A 15,241-nucleotide genomic window follows, 5' to 3' on the forward strand; every position below is an offset into this window, starting at 1 on the left:
TACATTCTACTTCGCTTATCTGCCTGCACGGAGAAAAAATACCCACAATTTGAGTTCTTTTTACTTAATTTTGAGTTTAAATAGCCTTTCACTTGCACTCGTTATTGTTGTCAAAAAAGGTACGAGATATTCGACCCAATATGTTACTTTGAGTAAATTGCATATTCTCAAATTTGCGTGAATTTAACTTAATTTTGGATAGAATATACTTAAGAGTAAGTAAATTTTTTGCTGGTATTAAATGAAAACTACTATATGCGATTTACTCAAATTTTGGTTATTGGGCTGAACCCGCGAATTGAGGGAAAAGTAATTAATTTTGGGTAGTTTTGACGTAGGATTACGTCTTTCGGCAACATATTGGAGATGCAATTTAAAAAAAACCATAATCGACCGCGTTACGAAAAGTGGTCAGAGTTTGACCACCTTTAACTCTATCAATAGTGGATGGATATTAATTCTAAACAAGCCAATCGATTGGAATGTCATCTACGAATCTACTAAAATGAACACTTTATCAATATTCAAAAGGTCACTATTGAAAATTGCACGAATGTGCAACTGTTGCTATAATAATGAAAATTATCACCGATTGACTGCGATCAGCGCTTTCCCTAACGCAGATTTAAAAATCGAATTCGCTCCGGTCTCACCAAACGGTGTTTATTCAATCATCGCTTGTGATCAGTAGTGGTCATCATCAGCAGTTACTGCAGTGGTTTCGGCGCGTTCTCCAGTACACGACTAAAGACTGCTCGCAAGCTCGAGCTGTAGCCCACTGAGTTGTCCATACGCTGAAAAAGGAGGAAGAAGTTGCACCGCTACTGATCGGATTTCAGTTGCCCGTCGTAAGCCGCTGTGGGCCATCGATGACAAATGCGTCACTGTTCCAAACAACATGCAGCTTGGCAGCCTTATCTGTGTTGAACACCTTAATAGCTCAGCATTACCCAACTATCACGACAAAACGATCCTCTTTAGGAACACCATAAGTTTGTTAAAGAGTTTTTCTGGACACTTCTCGCATTACCTTTCAAATAGACCAATCTACATTGATCGATTCTCTTCATCGACTCTCTCTTTCGTTACTCGTCACTTTGGTAAGAACTTATTAAGAAACATCGTCCAGGATTGGCTACATGAACACCGATAGAGTACCTCAAAAACAGAACTCTCAAACTGCTTCCAAATTTCAACCTATTGAACTTTTTCACTGATAACGAGTTAAGAAATCAATTTAATATTTAGTATACTTTTGCTGTGACATCAAAACTACCTTTCGTAATCCTATGTCAAATCTACGGTCGTGTCTTGGATACAACCTCTTACTTTTTCATCTCCGTGTACCAGCGTTGCAAGATAGACCGATTTATCGGCACACCCCTCACCATCCCTCTCCAAAGGGGGAGTTTGGTAAAGAGAGATGAAAAAACCGATTTGTACCTTCCTTAAAAGTTGTCCTAGCTCGCTATCTACTATCTATGTAAGGAAAAACACGGCTTAACGGTTTTTCTTTATTTAATTGAAAGGATTGCCAAGTTAGTGCTCGAGAAAATATTAGAATAAAATCACTTGACCGAATTTACACGCAGCGGTCGCAAAAACACTCTTGCTCTCACGGTAGACCACGGCTCACTGACTCGTTCGGCTTGCAGTACGTTCTACTGCTCTGCGTCGTCCGTCTCTCTCACTCCTACAACTCGGTCATCCTGCGAGGGTTCTGGTCCCCAGACCCGATACAGCTTCAGATGACTCGCTGCTGTCGAAGTCTTCTTCGGCCCTTCGCCGCTGATCTTCTCTACATCATATCGACTGTTGGGCTTCACGTTGGTTATCTTGTAGGGCCCGAGGTACTCGGCTGCATACTTCTTACCTGGACCAAACTGCGTTCGTTTGATAGCAACAACATCACCGATCTGATAGGTAGGTGCCTGTCGTGCCCGTAGATTGTACGATCGTTGTTGATCATGCTGGGCCTTCTCGATTGCTGCTCTGGCTTTTGCTCTGATTTCGCTCCGTTGGTCGTCAAACTGTGCCACTCGAATTTCCTCTAGCAATTCACACAAACGTATATCACCTTCATGGCGCATCTGTACACCAAACATAGCTTCAAACGGAGACACAGTTGTACTCTGGTGGACACTTGCATTTATCCATCGCTGTATGTTGCCTACGTGCTTGTACCACTTCGTCGTATCGTTCACACTGAGCTTCGTGAGCATCGCCAGAATCACTTGGTTCACCCGTTCCACCTGGCCGTTTCCTCGTGGTATTCCGGTGGTGATTTCCACATGTTCGACGTTCTGTTCTTCACAGTAATCGTTAAAGTCATTCGAGGTAAATGCTGCCCCCTTATCACTCACGATTCTTCGAGGATTCCCAAACAACTCACTTTGATTTCGAAGTCTCTGGATCACTTCATGGGCATTAGTAGTTTTCGTTGGGTATATCCAGGTGTATTTTGTAAAAGCATCGACGACTACGAACAGATACTTATACAACTTCTCGGTAACATCCATCGGTCCTAGATGGTCCACGTGATAAGTGTCGAACGGCACATCTCCTTTAGGAATTGGAGCTAACAACCCATCTACTTTTCCTCGCTTCCGATTCGCCAAAATACACTTTACACAACAATCAATTTGTCTCTTCATTTTCTCACTCAAACTTGGAATGTAATAGTCACGTTTGATAATTTCTTCAAGCTTTCGCGCACCAAAATGACCATTCTCGTGAGCTTTCCTGATCACTTCACTTTGAAGTTCTGTCGGTACCACGATCACCTCTCCTCCATTAATGAGTTTCATTAACAAGTCGTCACTTACGAAATAGTCATCGAAAGTTTGAGTCTTCAACAGCTCGGTTATCACTTTCAACTTTTCGTCTCGCTTCTGAGCACTTCTAATCATCTCAACAATGGGATCACTCGATGTGAGCATCACAGGCGCGCGACTCAACGCGTCCACATGCTTCATCCTTGTTCCTGCTCGATGTTCCACGGAATAGGTAAACTCTTCCAAAAGCAAGGCCCATCTTGCTACACGGGCTCCCAAATGCTTCGCCTTGAGCGTATGTTGAAATGCCGCACAATCGGTCACGATCTTGAATGGAACTCCCAACAAGTAAACACGGAACCTTTCTACAGCTCTTACCACTGCCAATACTTCCAAATGGTACGCACTGTAATTCTTCTCCGCAATTGACGTTTGCTGGCTCATATAGTACACTGGATGCATCTTACCGTCATCACTCTTCTGGAGCAGCACTGCACCGTAACCTTCCTTAGAGGCGTCAGTGTGCAACTCAGTCTCGGCATTAGGATCAAAAATCTGTAACACCGGATCAGACACTAGACACTGTTTCAACGACTCGAAGCGCTGTTTTTGTGAATCACCGAACTCATATTGTGCATCCTTCTTCAGCAGGGACGTCAACGGCCTCGCAATTATCGCGTACCCCGCAATGAACTTACGGAAGTAACTTGTAAGTCCCAAGAAACGTTGTAACTCTTTCACGTTAGAAGGCTCACGGTAGTGTTGAACTGCGCGGATCTTAGTAAGGGATATACGATAACATCCACCACTTATCACGTATCCCAGATAGTCCACTTCGTTCTTCAAGAATTGGGATTTCTCCCAATTAAATTGAATCCCATTCTCGGCAGCCACTTTCAATACTTCTTTCAAAACATCGATGTTCTCTTCTTCGGTCTCGGCGGGAATGATCGCATCGTCCACATAAATCATCAGACGACCACTCCTTATCAGGTCACGGAAGACATCGGCCACAAACCGACTGAAGCTCGCCGGACTATTGCACAGCCCGAAGGGAGTCTTCAGGAACTCGTACTGTCCCGCATGCGTCACAAAACTAGTATACTTCTGACTCGACTCTTCCACAGGTACATGAAAAAATGAGTTCTTTAAATCAAGTGTGGTAAACACTTTCGCACTTTTGAGTTTGTCCACTTGATCTTCAATATTTCTCATCGGAAAACAATCTTTCACGACCTTTTGATTCAACTGGCGATAATCAACACAAACTCTCATCGAACCGTCCTTCTTAGGCGCAAGCGTCACGGGACTTGCGTATTCACTCACACTTTCCTTTATTATACCGGCCTTAAGCCAATCGTCAACAGTTTTCTCTAGGATCTCTTTTTCTTTCGGTGCAAACCGTCGCGGGGAGATATGCACCGGAACATCGTCATTCAGAATTATTTTAGTTTCCACACGGCTCTTAACGTCACTGTTTGGCACGTAGTTTTCGATCAATCCTTTGATGGTGTCGGCATATCGTTGTGGCACGTCGATGGCAACATCACTTTTCACATCCTTCAAAATCATCATCAGTTCACTTTCTTCATCGCACTTGTTTACATTTTCATTCTTCTTCATCTTTACCCCTTCTTTGCTTATCTCTGCATCCATCTGGTTCAAAGCATCGATGCCCAGAATAGCGTCGTACGACATGCTACCCACGGGCACGACGAAGAATGACATCTCCGGGAACTCTTCCGCATCAACACATACACCGACAACGACTTTTCCACACGCTCGCGTCTTCATCGCACCGAAACCACTAAACACCATAGAAGTGTTGGTGAGCGGAGGCTCTCCGATTCGCTTGTATGCACTTTCACAAATCAAGTTGTATTGGCTGCCCGTATCGAACAACGCACGCAACTCGTTATTGGCCACTGTGATCTGCAGCACGGGCATTCTCTCTTCGGCGAGAATGTTTACTTCGGACTCTTTCTCTTTCTTCTGCTTGCAGTCCTTCGCACGGTGCCCAAAATCACTACACACGAAACACTTCGGTCCGCGAGACTTCATTTCACAATCGTTTGCGTAGTGCCCACGGTTTCCACAGTTGTAGCATCGGACACCTTCGGATGTGGACTCGGCAGCGTCGGTCTTGCTGGAGGTATTAGTGTTCTTTTTTGGTTTCTCTTTCTCGGATCTACCGACGGGTTTCAAACCACTACGACCACATTCTCGCATTTGATTTTTCATTTTCTCATATTGCTTCAGACGATCTTTCAGATCGCTAATTTTGTTCGCACCGAACAAGCCCACTTTATTCACTGGATCGTCGGTTATGCCACGAACAACGTAATCACACACAGCCTCCTCTTCAATATGACCACGTTTAGCGATATTCTGCATGTGGTAGATGTACTGCAGAAATGACTCGTCATTCTTCTTTTTACGATTACGCAACAGTTCGTGAATTTCCGCACTCGTCACTTTATCCTCAAATTCGTCTTCTAGAGCCGCGCTCAATGCAGCCCAGCTGTTCAGCCCAGACGAACTGCTCACAAACAGCTTTGCAGTGCCTTTAAGCAGCCGTCGGCCGTAAACAAACTTTTGCACGTCGTTCCACCCGAAAGTTTCGCTTATCTTCTCGAAATCATACAACCACTCGCGTACGTCACGATCGGAACTTTCTCCGGAAAACTTCTCAAGAGAATCACTGATATCGTTGAAAGTAAACTGCGGTGGCCGCGCATTCCTTCTTCGTCACTTGACACCATTTTGTCACCACGTTCTCGTTGATTCTTCGGTGTTGATGCCGTAACCTTAGAATTAGCAGCATCAATCACTGTTTCATCTTCGGCGGCACTGTTCTCCAACAATCTTCGCACAAGGGTCACTTTTTTACCACTACTCGATAAATTGTTCTCTGCACACAGATCGCGCAATTGTTTGATCGTTAGGTGTGCAAACTGGTCTTCACGTTCGGACATTTTGCAAACCTCGTTTCTCGATCACACAAACACTACTCAAATCTCACAGGGCTCTCACAGAAGAAGTTATTCATTCTCCCGCCACGTCACTCACAGTGGAGAGGAAATTTCGCTTCGTTCACATAGCTCGCAGTGTGGAGATTTCTCTCCCATCTCACAACACACGGAATTGTGGAGACTTTTCGACCTCCAACCACACAATATGGCGTCGCGATTATCCGATTCAATTTCACAGAATAAAATCGCTTTTCGCCTGCTTTTACTGATCTCGAGACACTGGGAGGCAATCCCGGTTGAGCCCCCATGTAAGGAAAAACACGGCTTAACGGTTTTTCTTTATTTAATTGAAAGGATTGCCAAGTTAGTGCTCGAGAAAATATTAGAATAAAATCACTTGACCGAATTTACACGCAGCGGTCGCAAAAACACTCTTGCTCTCACGGTAGACCACGGCTCACTGACTCGTTCGGCTTGCAGTACGTTCTACTGCTCTGCGTCGTCCGTCTCTCTCACTCCTACATCTATATGCAATTTTCTTTCACACTGCCGTAGTCTAACGGAACTATCAAATTCTATACTTTCAACTCCTCCATCTATCGTATAAAAATTACCACTTCAGTCTGTTATTTGAAATTAGCATCTTCAACTACGATAAATAACGTTTTTTTAACATTTGATACCGATAAGCTTGAACAAAATATGGCAACGCTGCTGTTTTCACTCAAAAGATTTTCAAATCTAAATATATTAAAAGATACCGAATACAACATATCAAGAAGACCGGCAAGTTTGCCTGAATCCGAGCGACAGACACAGTAGTGCCATAGAGGTAACTATAAGACAAGAACGTCCCGAAGAAACGAGCTCAACTTTTTGGTCAGCTCTGGTACTATCTTCGGTCCCAAGCTAATCGATGCGCCCCTCGAAATATAGGAAAATCCACGAACCCCTCATTTTATCTGTAAAACTTTCATAGCGAATCAAAACAAACATAGTGTACCCGCATAAACAATAACCATAAGAAGCGCCTAACCACCAATTCGGGATAACATCCCAACTTTATGTGGTATGGTCGTACCATCTATGATATCGTTAGTGTATGGTATCCGTTTATTAGGGTAGTGCTGGAATTTATACTAGAATGGAGTACGTTAGTCGATTTGCTTGGGACCAATAGGCTAGTCAAGTAGTGAGCCAATTTAAAATCGTTAGTTTCGAATTGATTGTTGGTAGTGCTGCGCTCGAGTGAAGGTAGCAGCAACGCATAGAAAAATGAGCAAATGCACAAACCTTTCTTCAGCCTTTGCTATCCAATTCGTTCGTAGCATTTAGCTTTGAGCGGCAGATGACGCGATTGTGCCTGTCTAATGCCGGTCGCTTGAGAAAACTGGAAGACTTGCAGTCTTCTTGATATGTTGTCTTCAAAGATACGTTAAATCGCAACTCTCCCGACCAGGTCAGTGACAAGGCCTATCCAGCTTTCGATGCTCGGTAACGGCGGCCTGTTTGTATGAATAAATGTATCCTTCACTATGCTTTTTGACACTATCTGGATGTTCGGATTTTGACCACTCCCTTTCCCTCTACCAGGAACAGAAGAAAATGGAACAACATACGCCTTCCAGTTAGTGTCATAAAGCACAGTGAATGATACATTTATTCATACAAACAGGCCGCCATTACCGAGCATGGAAAGCTGGATACCAACAGCAGCGTTTGACAGTAGACAGCATGTCCCGGGCTCAAATCATTTATTTTGGTGTGCTGGGCCCGCTGTCACGGTATAACATGTTGCCTACGCGCATGCCATTGGGCTGGGTGGGTAGTACGCTGAACGCTAGGGAATTGACTATGCGCTCCAGAGTTGGCGGTACTACCAACTACGATACTTTTAAATTGACCGTTAAATGCTTGTTTGATGAACAACTTGCGAGAGTTATGTCTGTTTGTCTGTGGTTATACATTTAAATGTATAAGCTGTGAGTACACAAATGCATTGTATAAAGAGGATTCATTTTGAATATAGCATTATTGCTGTACCAAAACTCTTCGCTGAATGTATTAAGCCGATTCCTTACCTTTTCATAATCAATCTGATTACATTTTTACGACTGTTATACCATATTTTTCTTTAAATGAAATATACATACTACAAAATACGGCTGATTTCGAGTTGCCGATAATAGAACAGCTGGTTAACACGCAGTTCAAACGGAAAGGGTGCCGAAGAAAAAGAGACTGCCGACAATAGTCACTCTCACCTGAGAAGTTTGGAGCGTTGTAAAAACATGTTCAACCCGTTTTGATCAATTCTGTCGATTGGAATTGGTAGAACAGCAAGCAGCAGATAAATGTCAACAAACAAACCTGTCATGTATGTGTGTGACGCTGAGAAATCGCTAATAGTAGTTCGGACGCTGCTTAGATTGACGAGAATACGTAAATTCCCCTATAAAGTGTACAATAGGGTGTTTCATTTTGAAAAAAGTGATGAATTTTTGATAGGCCACCCTCCAGTTCGATTCATAGCCCCAAAATATGAACCTGTGCAAAAAATGGTAAAGATTGATGAAGGTTTAGAGGTCGCGCCAATGATTTGGATTTTGTATGGAGATTTTGGTGAATTAGTATGGGAAATTATTGATTTTCGTTTACATTGCTCTAACTTTGGTTGTAGTTGTCCAAACGTTGAAAAAAAAAAATATGTGGTTGTCATGACAATGATCAACAAGCCTGTTGTTGTTGCGATGAAATTGGCGTTGTTGCCTTGTACATATTCATCTGTCAATTTACCCTATTTTGCCATTTTTTCACATTTTTTTAATTCTTGATACGCTGCAAAACTGAGCGTAGCAACTGTAGGCTTTTTGTTTATTGCCATAGCAATAACATACTAAATTTTTTCGACATTTGGACAAGTAGAAGCAAAGTTATAGCGATATAAGCGATTTTTTAAATTCTTCCATAGTAATTCCCATACAAATTTCAAATCATTGGCGCGACCTCTAAACCTTCATCAATCTTTACCAATTTTTGCACAGGTTCATATTTTGGGGCTATGAATCGAACTGGAGGGTGGCCCATTAGAAATTCATCACTTTTTTCAGAATGAAGCACCCTAGTGTACAATCATCAGTTTTACAACGTAAATAAAGGAACTTTGATGCTCACACGGCCGCATTGCAAAGCACGACCAATGGGACTTTTCAATGACGTTTTTAATTAGCGTCACAGCATGAAACCACCTGGCATCGTAGGCGATTCGCTGGCCCTGATCGTGGATTTCAGATGAGCGTAGATCAATTCCGAAAGGAGTTTGAATCATGAAAAAAGAAAAGGATAATCTGATTCAATTTCATAGTAGTTAGTTCGTACTGAACAACTTACCTTATCCTTATCGGCAGCTCAATTCAGTGGTTCACTGGGCTTTGGTGGTGGCCCAGAGCTGTCATCTGATCACTCAATGTACTGATTTTCTGAAATAAACAAAGTGCAAACACAAAGTTTGCTTGTCTTTCACCCTGCGCAATTGTTAAGCAGCGGAGAAGAGAAGACAGACACACACCCAGAAATAACGAAAGCTCAATGTGTAGCCATCGCTCCGACGGCTCCCACGCAAAGAGCGCCACTCAGTGTAGGGTTGAAAATATAAAAACCCAACAAAAAAAAAAAAAAAAAAATTCTTCTTCTATGCTCTTCTTCATCTCCTATGCATGCAGTCGTGGTAAGCAAAGTCTGCACAGAATTCAAAGAAGACATTAACGCTTGTTGTATTATATTCGCTCCCTGCACCGCTCGGAGTGTACCGCTCATTGTGTGTATCGCTTTCTCATAGATTAGTTGGAAAAGAGTGTGCGAAGTAAATGGGAGAACCACACACTCTTTGTCGAGTGTTGTGAGATGCATGCACAAAGTTGCGTTTCTAATGCTCTGAGGTGTTTTCCAGCCCTGGTGGTGGGTTAGATGCATGGTTGCAGCTCTGGACCTGTCTTCATCTGACCGGTAACTACTCTTAATTTTTCCGTCGGTTTGTTCTCCTCGATTCCACTCACATTATTTTCTGAAAAAGTTAAATAAATTTTCAAGCCTGTCAAAGTCTAAATCAGCGGTAAACATTGAACGAATTACTCACCGATTTCGGCATTTTGAACAAACGCCTTTTTTAATTTTGCTCTGAAGTGCCTAGATCCCCTCTGGCTACAACCCTGGATTTTAAAGATTTAAAAAAAATTATCTTTCAGAAGAGATTACTTCACAACCCAATAAACTATTCGTGATCTTAAAACGTCAATTTGAAGGTTTTTTTTAATGTAGATGCACAAAGGTGTACTCACATTTTGATTTTGTTACAGTAGCTATAGTAAACAGGCTGATTACCGGGAAAATTGTCAAAAAATTGCATATTTTCGCTATGGGCGGAATTTTCTATTTCTTAATATTTTAAGCTCAAATTTTCACCAAACTTTGAAAAACTCTTTTAATTGATGTGTTTCCAAGGGCAAATGATTTGGACAAATAGTTTTTGAGATATGACCAGATGAAAGAGTGGTAGTGTAGAGCTTTTCTGGTGGAAAATCAATGCTATTTAATTTCATTTTTTTTATTTTTGCTTGAATTCTTTCACGCCGATAGAACAATAATATTTTTATGTTATTTTTCACATTCCTTAGCAGCCTTACACAATACTGATTCCATGTACCAAACTTCCACTACCATCATGATCTTTGCTTTTTCTTCCCTTCGGAACTCCTGACTTCTGAAGCCATCCTTCATCTTAAAAAATCCTCATTTTGTGAGCCAGCTTAGCTTCGTCGGTAAAGGCGCAGCTACAACGCAAGACCATGCTAGAGGTGGCGGGGTTCGATTTCCGGTCCAGTCTCTGAATTTTTCGGATTGGAAAATTTCAAGACTTCTCTGGGCATAAAGTATGATTGTACTTGCCAAAAATTATACTAATACAAAAATGGTACAGACATCGATAACTGTGAAAGTGCATCTAGAACACACTAAGTTGAGAGCACACAATAAGCTAATATACGATAAACATTAAGCTTGAAATGCAAAATAAGGGTAGTGTACACACTTAATCTATCTCGGTAAAATCTCCAACAGCCGATTACCTCGGCATTTACTTTTGCTGATATCTCAGCAAAATGTTATTTGTTAGCTGAGGCTCGGCAATTGTTTTACTGAATCTCAGCAAAATAAATTGCAGAAATACTCGGCTGTTGGAATCTGGGCGAAAAAAATAAGTGTGTACCTAATGTCGGCCTAATTGTGCCTAATTTTGGGCCCAAACATAAAATTCGAAGTAAAGCATTTTTTTTACAATTTTTCACTAGCATCCAAAAATATCCATTTGTATTGTTGTTCTTAGAGGAATTGATGCCGGCGCCGGTGGTGTATTGGTAAGCGTAACTGCTTTCTCATCCCAATGGGTCTAGGTTCTATCCTGAGTTCAATGGGGCTTTAAAATCTCTGGTAACGTCTTCCTTTGGAAGTAAAGCCGTTTGTCCCAGCCCATGTGTGTTGAATGGGTGCAATATCCTACGTAGGTGTGGAAGTTGCCTTTCTGCACATTCGATGGGTCCATGCATTAATTATGTCACGCTAAAACGAGCAAAAAATTACCACCTCCCCTCTATCGTGACGTTTTTTCTATACATAATGCATTGCTTGTCACAAAATCTTAGACCCCCCCTCGCCCCTTAGAGCGTGACATAATATATGCATCAACCCTTACCGTCAATGGATGGCAATCGATGTCCGTCGGTGATTGGCACTAGATTGCATGGACAGGATATTTTTATCAATAGGCCCAATCTTTAGATCCATAGACCAACATTAGAGCCATTTCCTCTATATGCTCTAACCATGAAGCGAAACAAATTGAGTAAAGATGAAAAACTATGAATTTTATAACAAGAGCAGTTCCAGGCAAAATACCAAAATTTTTGAATTGACCTTTGAATCGAAACTTTGCCTAATTTATTGTTCTGGGCAATAATTCAAATTTTTGCTAAAGTTCTTCCATTTTGAAATTTGAAATATCATTGAAATTTTTCAAAAAATTGTAACACGTAAACCGTATTTCTGATCGAAATGACGTCTCAGACAAAGTTGTAGGGAACATTAGTGTTTTACTGGGAAAAATAAACAAAAAACTGTTTTTTAAACTTTATAAATAAAAAAAAAAAAAATTGTAATTGTTGATTATTTAAAAAAATGGATTTTCAAAAATGCAAACCTGTAATCCATACCACACATATTATCTTTGGACTGTCTGATAAGCAAATTACGCAAACAAAGTTGATGAGTTCATCATCAACATTTCAAAAGGGCGAAACTTCGTTTGTAAACAATTACCTTGCACATACAAATAAACTATACCATCAAGAATAGAAATGTTTACTCTACCAGCTGGTATGGTTAGTTTGCAGGAGTGAACTTTTAGTTGCGAAAAATCGTCAGATGAAGTAATTGTTTACCCTAAATGCCCTAATGAAATGTTGGCAGCGATGTTTAATTTATTTTTCTTTTAACGGTAACTGGAGGCATTTCGTAATCCTTAAAACGCTTCGATACACGACACTTTATCAACATTCTCGCACATTGCGTACCGCATGTCATGGCACGGGGCGTCATTCCAGGTCCAGTTGAAGCCCTGTGCAATCCAATAGTGCAGTTCCAGGCAATGTTCGTTTCCTCCTGTGGGTTCGCCAGCTGCCCAGTGGGTGTAGCGCAGTCGAATTCCTGTGTTGTGCCAGATGAAAACTTTCGTTCGAGCCAGATCGGTGGCACCTAGCCAAACGCCGAAAGATCCGGCGGCCTCGTGAAGATCCGCCGCCTTGGCCTCCCGTACGACGTCGTTGTGCTTTTCCTCCGAATCGGCGATGGCCAATCGCATGCCCATCCGGTGGCAGTATTCCGATGCCTCGAACCAATTGCTCTGCGAATTTTGCGATGAAGACATTATACTATCCGTTTAGTATCAAAATCAAGCATACCTGGTATGGTGCGATATGATATTTCGGCGACTGTGCAAAAATGTAATGCAGTTGGAAGACCGCAAGCAGTAAAAGGGTTAGTTTTAGGAAATTTGAAATGTTTCCAATCATCTTGCAAAGTTTTAGGAGGAACTAGCTGCAATAGAAGCTGTCTGAGTACTAACAGAGAGCAGCAGCTTCTTATCGCATCTTGCTGGGATTTACCTCGCACACATATAAACCGGTTCATGGGAAGACCAAAATAATCGTGAAAAATACAGTTAAACTTGTTGCGGTTTTACGCATTCCTGGTGCTAGCGATTGAAACAAAATTTAGTGTTGGGGATTTGTGTGAGTGGATTCCTTTGATTCGCACACATTACGTAGGGTTGGTAGTTTGATGATAGTCGAATGACGGGTTGCAAGCGCGGTTTGGTCGTTGATTATTCCCGGTTAAAAATTTCTCAATTCTCCACGGGACTGATAACCTCTGTCCCGGGGAGAATTGGGAAATGTTTAAGTTAATGTCTGACTACGGTATGGTTAAGAGTAGGCAGAAGTTTCAATTGGGCCGAAAGAATCATGGAAGATGCAGATCATAATATCAGTCGATTCGTATTTTTCGTAAAACCATAACATTGGAGGCTGTGTGCATGTGATTCGTGATTTACGCCTCAATTATCAATCTTCCCCATGCAAGTTGTTCGAGAAAGGAACAAGTCACTAATAAGTGGATTCATCTGAGATTCTATCTATCTTGCAGTGGTTCATAGGACCAAGATATTCAAATGCTTTCCACAGACCACGATACCTAAGTTATACTTTTCTAGTCGCAAATTTTATTACTGAGCTGTAGTTTCATCGATATTAGTTCCTGGACTTGTCTCTATGGTGAAATCCTGTCGATAATTAATCCGGTACTTACTTGCTGGTATATTCCAGCTTCGCTTTTGCGTGTGACGCGTGATTGATCTAGGGGAGAAGCCTATACAAAACGCACGAACGGTCTCCATACAAAATCCATAGAACTAATTGTCCTAAAGTGCGGTCTTACCTATTAGACTAATTTGGCTTGATCAAACAAGCCACAAATTATGATGATAAATTTTCAAACGGGAGCCAAAAAAAAATGTCGATCTATACTGTTTACTATTAAACGAATCTATCCCATTTTATCAACTTTACTAAATGTAGGAATCTTCTGCCTGGTCTCGATCTGAAATTAACACTAGTTGAACAATTTTTGTACTAAGGAGTCAATTCAAAACCAAACTGAACACTACTGAACAGATATCGGTCATTCGAATTCCACAGAAAACTTCTATCGGCTCATGATTTTGAGCTATCACTATAAAATAATTACTCTGACGTCACCTAACAAGTCAATTCACAACTAAACTCCTAAATAACTGCCTTAATGGTATTATCCTGATAAACAATCTTATAAAAACACTCCAGATTTACCATAAAAAAATCTACACAACTCTATATCTCTCTCTAACCAGTCAATTGGGTTCTTAAATTTTTAAAAAAATGTTTCGTTTTTTATACATCATCGTTTTCTGAGCACAGTGATATTTTTTTCGAACCGACACACTTTCATCTCGATTTTTAAATCAAGATTTAAAGCAAAATAATAACTTCACTGTTTGACACTAAACTAACAAACTGACAGCTCGCTCCCATACAAAGTGACACCGAAGGGCGCTAATAAGGTGATTTTTGCAAATGTAATTGTACTTGTTTGAAATAGTTCCAGTGTACCAAAATTGATGAAATTTTGGGTTTGGGCTCCATTTTTAATGCAGATTACGAATATGCATTTTCCTCAATACCCTTAATGAACCCAATTCCCAATTAAACTCGACAGTAAGCATGTATAAGGGCGAATACGCGATGATCGATTCTCTTCATCGATTTTCTCTTTGCATTTCTTCAACTAAGCGAAACAATTTTCTAGAATTTGTTCAATGCAGAGTAGTAACAGGTTGTATTGGCTATCAAAAGCAATAGCAAACACACCGAGAAACGTTAAATCTGCATGCTCACTGTCGAACTGTTCTCTGCAGAACGGGTCTCGTCCATTCGTTTTCTTTATTTGATCTCTGGCACCACCTAGTGAGTCAATTCCCAACTAAAATGTTCACTACTGAACGGTTCTGAACCATTTGAAGAACTTTGCTGAAGACAGGAAACTTCTATCTGGTATTGATCATGAGCTATCACTAGAAGAACTTTATTTGTACTCTCGCGCCATATTATGAGTCAATTCCCAGCTAAACTGTTCACTGGGTCTCGTCCATTTCAACATCTTTGCTGAAGACAGGAATCCACTGAAAAACCGACATGAAACTTAAATTTAACTTCTGCTCGAAAATCTATAACGGCCGATTGAAATGTGCAGCGATCAGAAATTCAAAACCATCCAGCATTTTACGAGCGCTCATGGCCGCCACAATTTGGTTGAGTTTCTGGTAGGGAACATATGATTTGAAGTTTGGCTTGT

At 41.2% G+C, this 15,241-nt stretch overlaps 1 protein-coding gene across 1 annotated transcript; it reads right to left on the minus strand.

Annotated features, from left to right (window-relative positions):
* Nucleotides 1-12,020: 12,020 nt before the first annotated feature.
* Nucleotides 12,021-12,900, minus strand: LOC135703685 (C-type lectin 37Db-like). The gene is made up of 2 exons (XM_065224965.1): nt 12,757-12,900; nt 12,021-12,698 (listed from the first exon to the last, which is right to left on the minus strand). Exons 1-2 carry the CDS (start codon nt 12,865-12,867, stop codon nt 12,318-12,320), a joined length of 492 nt encoding a protein of 163 aa, XP_065081037.1. The 5' UTR covers nt 12,868-12,900; the 3' UTR covers nt 12,021-12,317.
* Nucleotides 12,901-15,241: the final 2,341 nt, after the last annotated feature.

Source organism: Ochlerotatus camptorhynchus, unplaced genomic scaffold (assembly GCF_037179485.1).
Source record: "Ochlerotatus camptorhynchus isolate MF236.1 unplaced genomic scaffold, CSIRO-AGI_Acam_v1.1 ptg000021l, whole genome shotgun sequence".
Taxonomy (NCBI): domain Eukaryota; kingdom Metazoa; phylum Arthropoda; class Insecta; order Diptera; family Culicidae; genus Ochlerotatus; species Ochlerotatus camptorhynchus.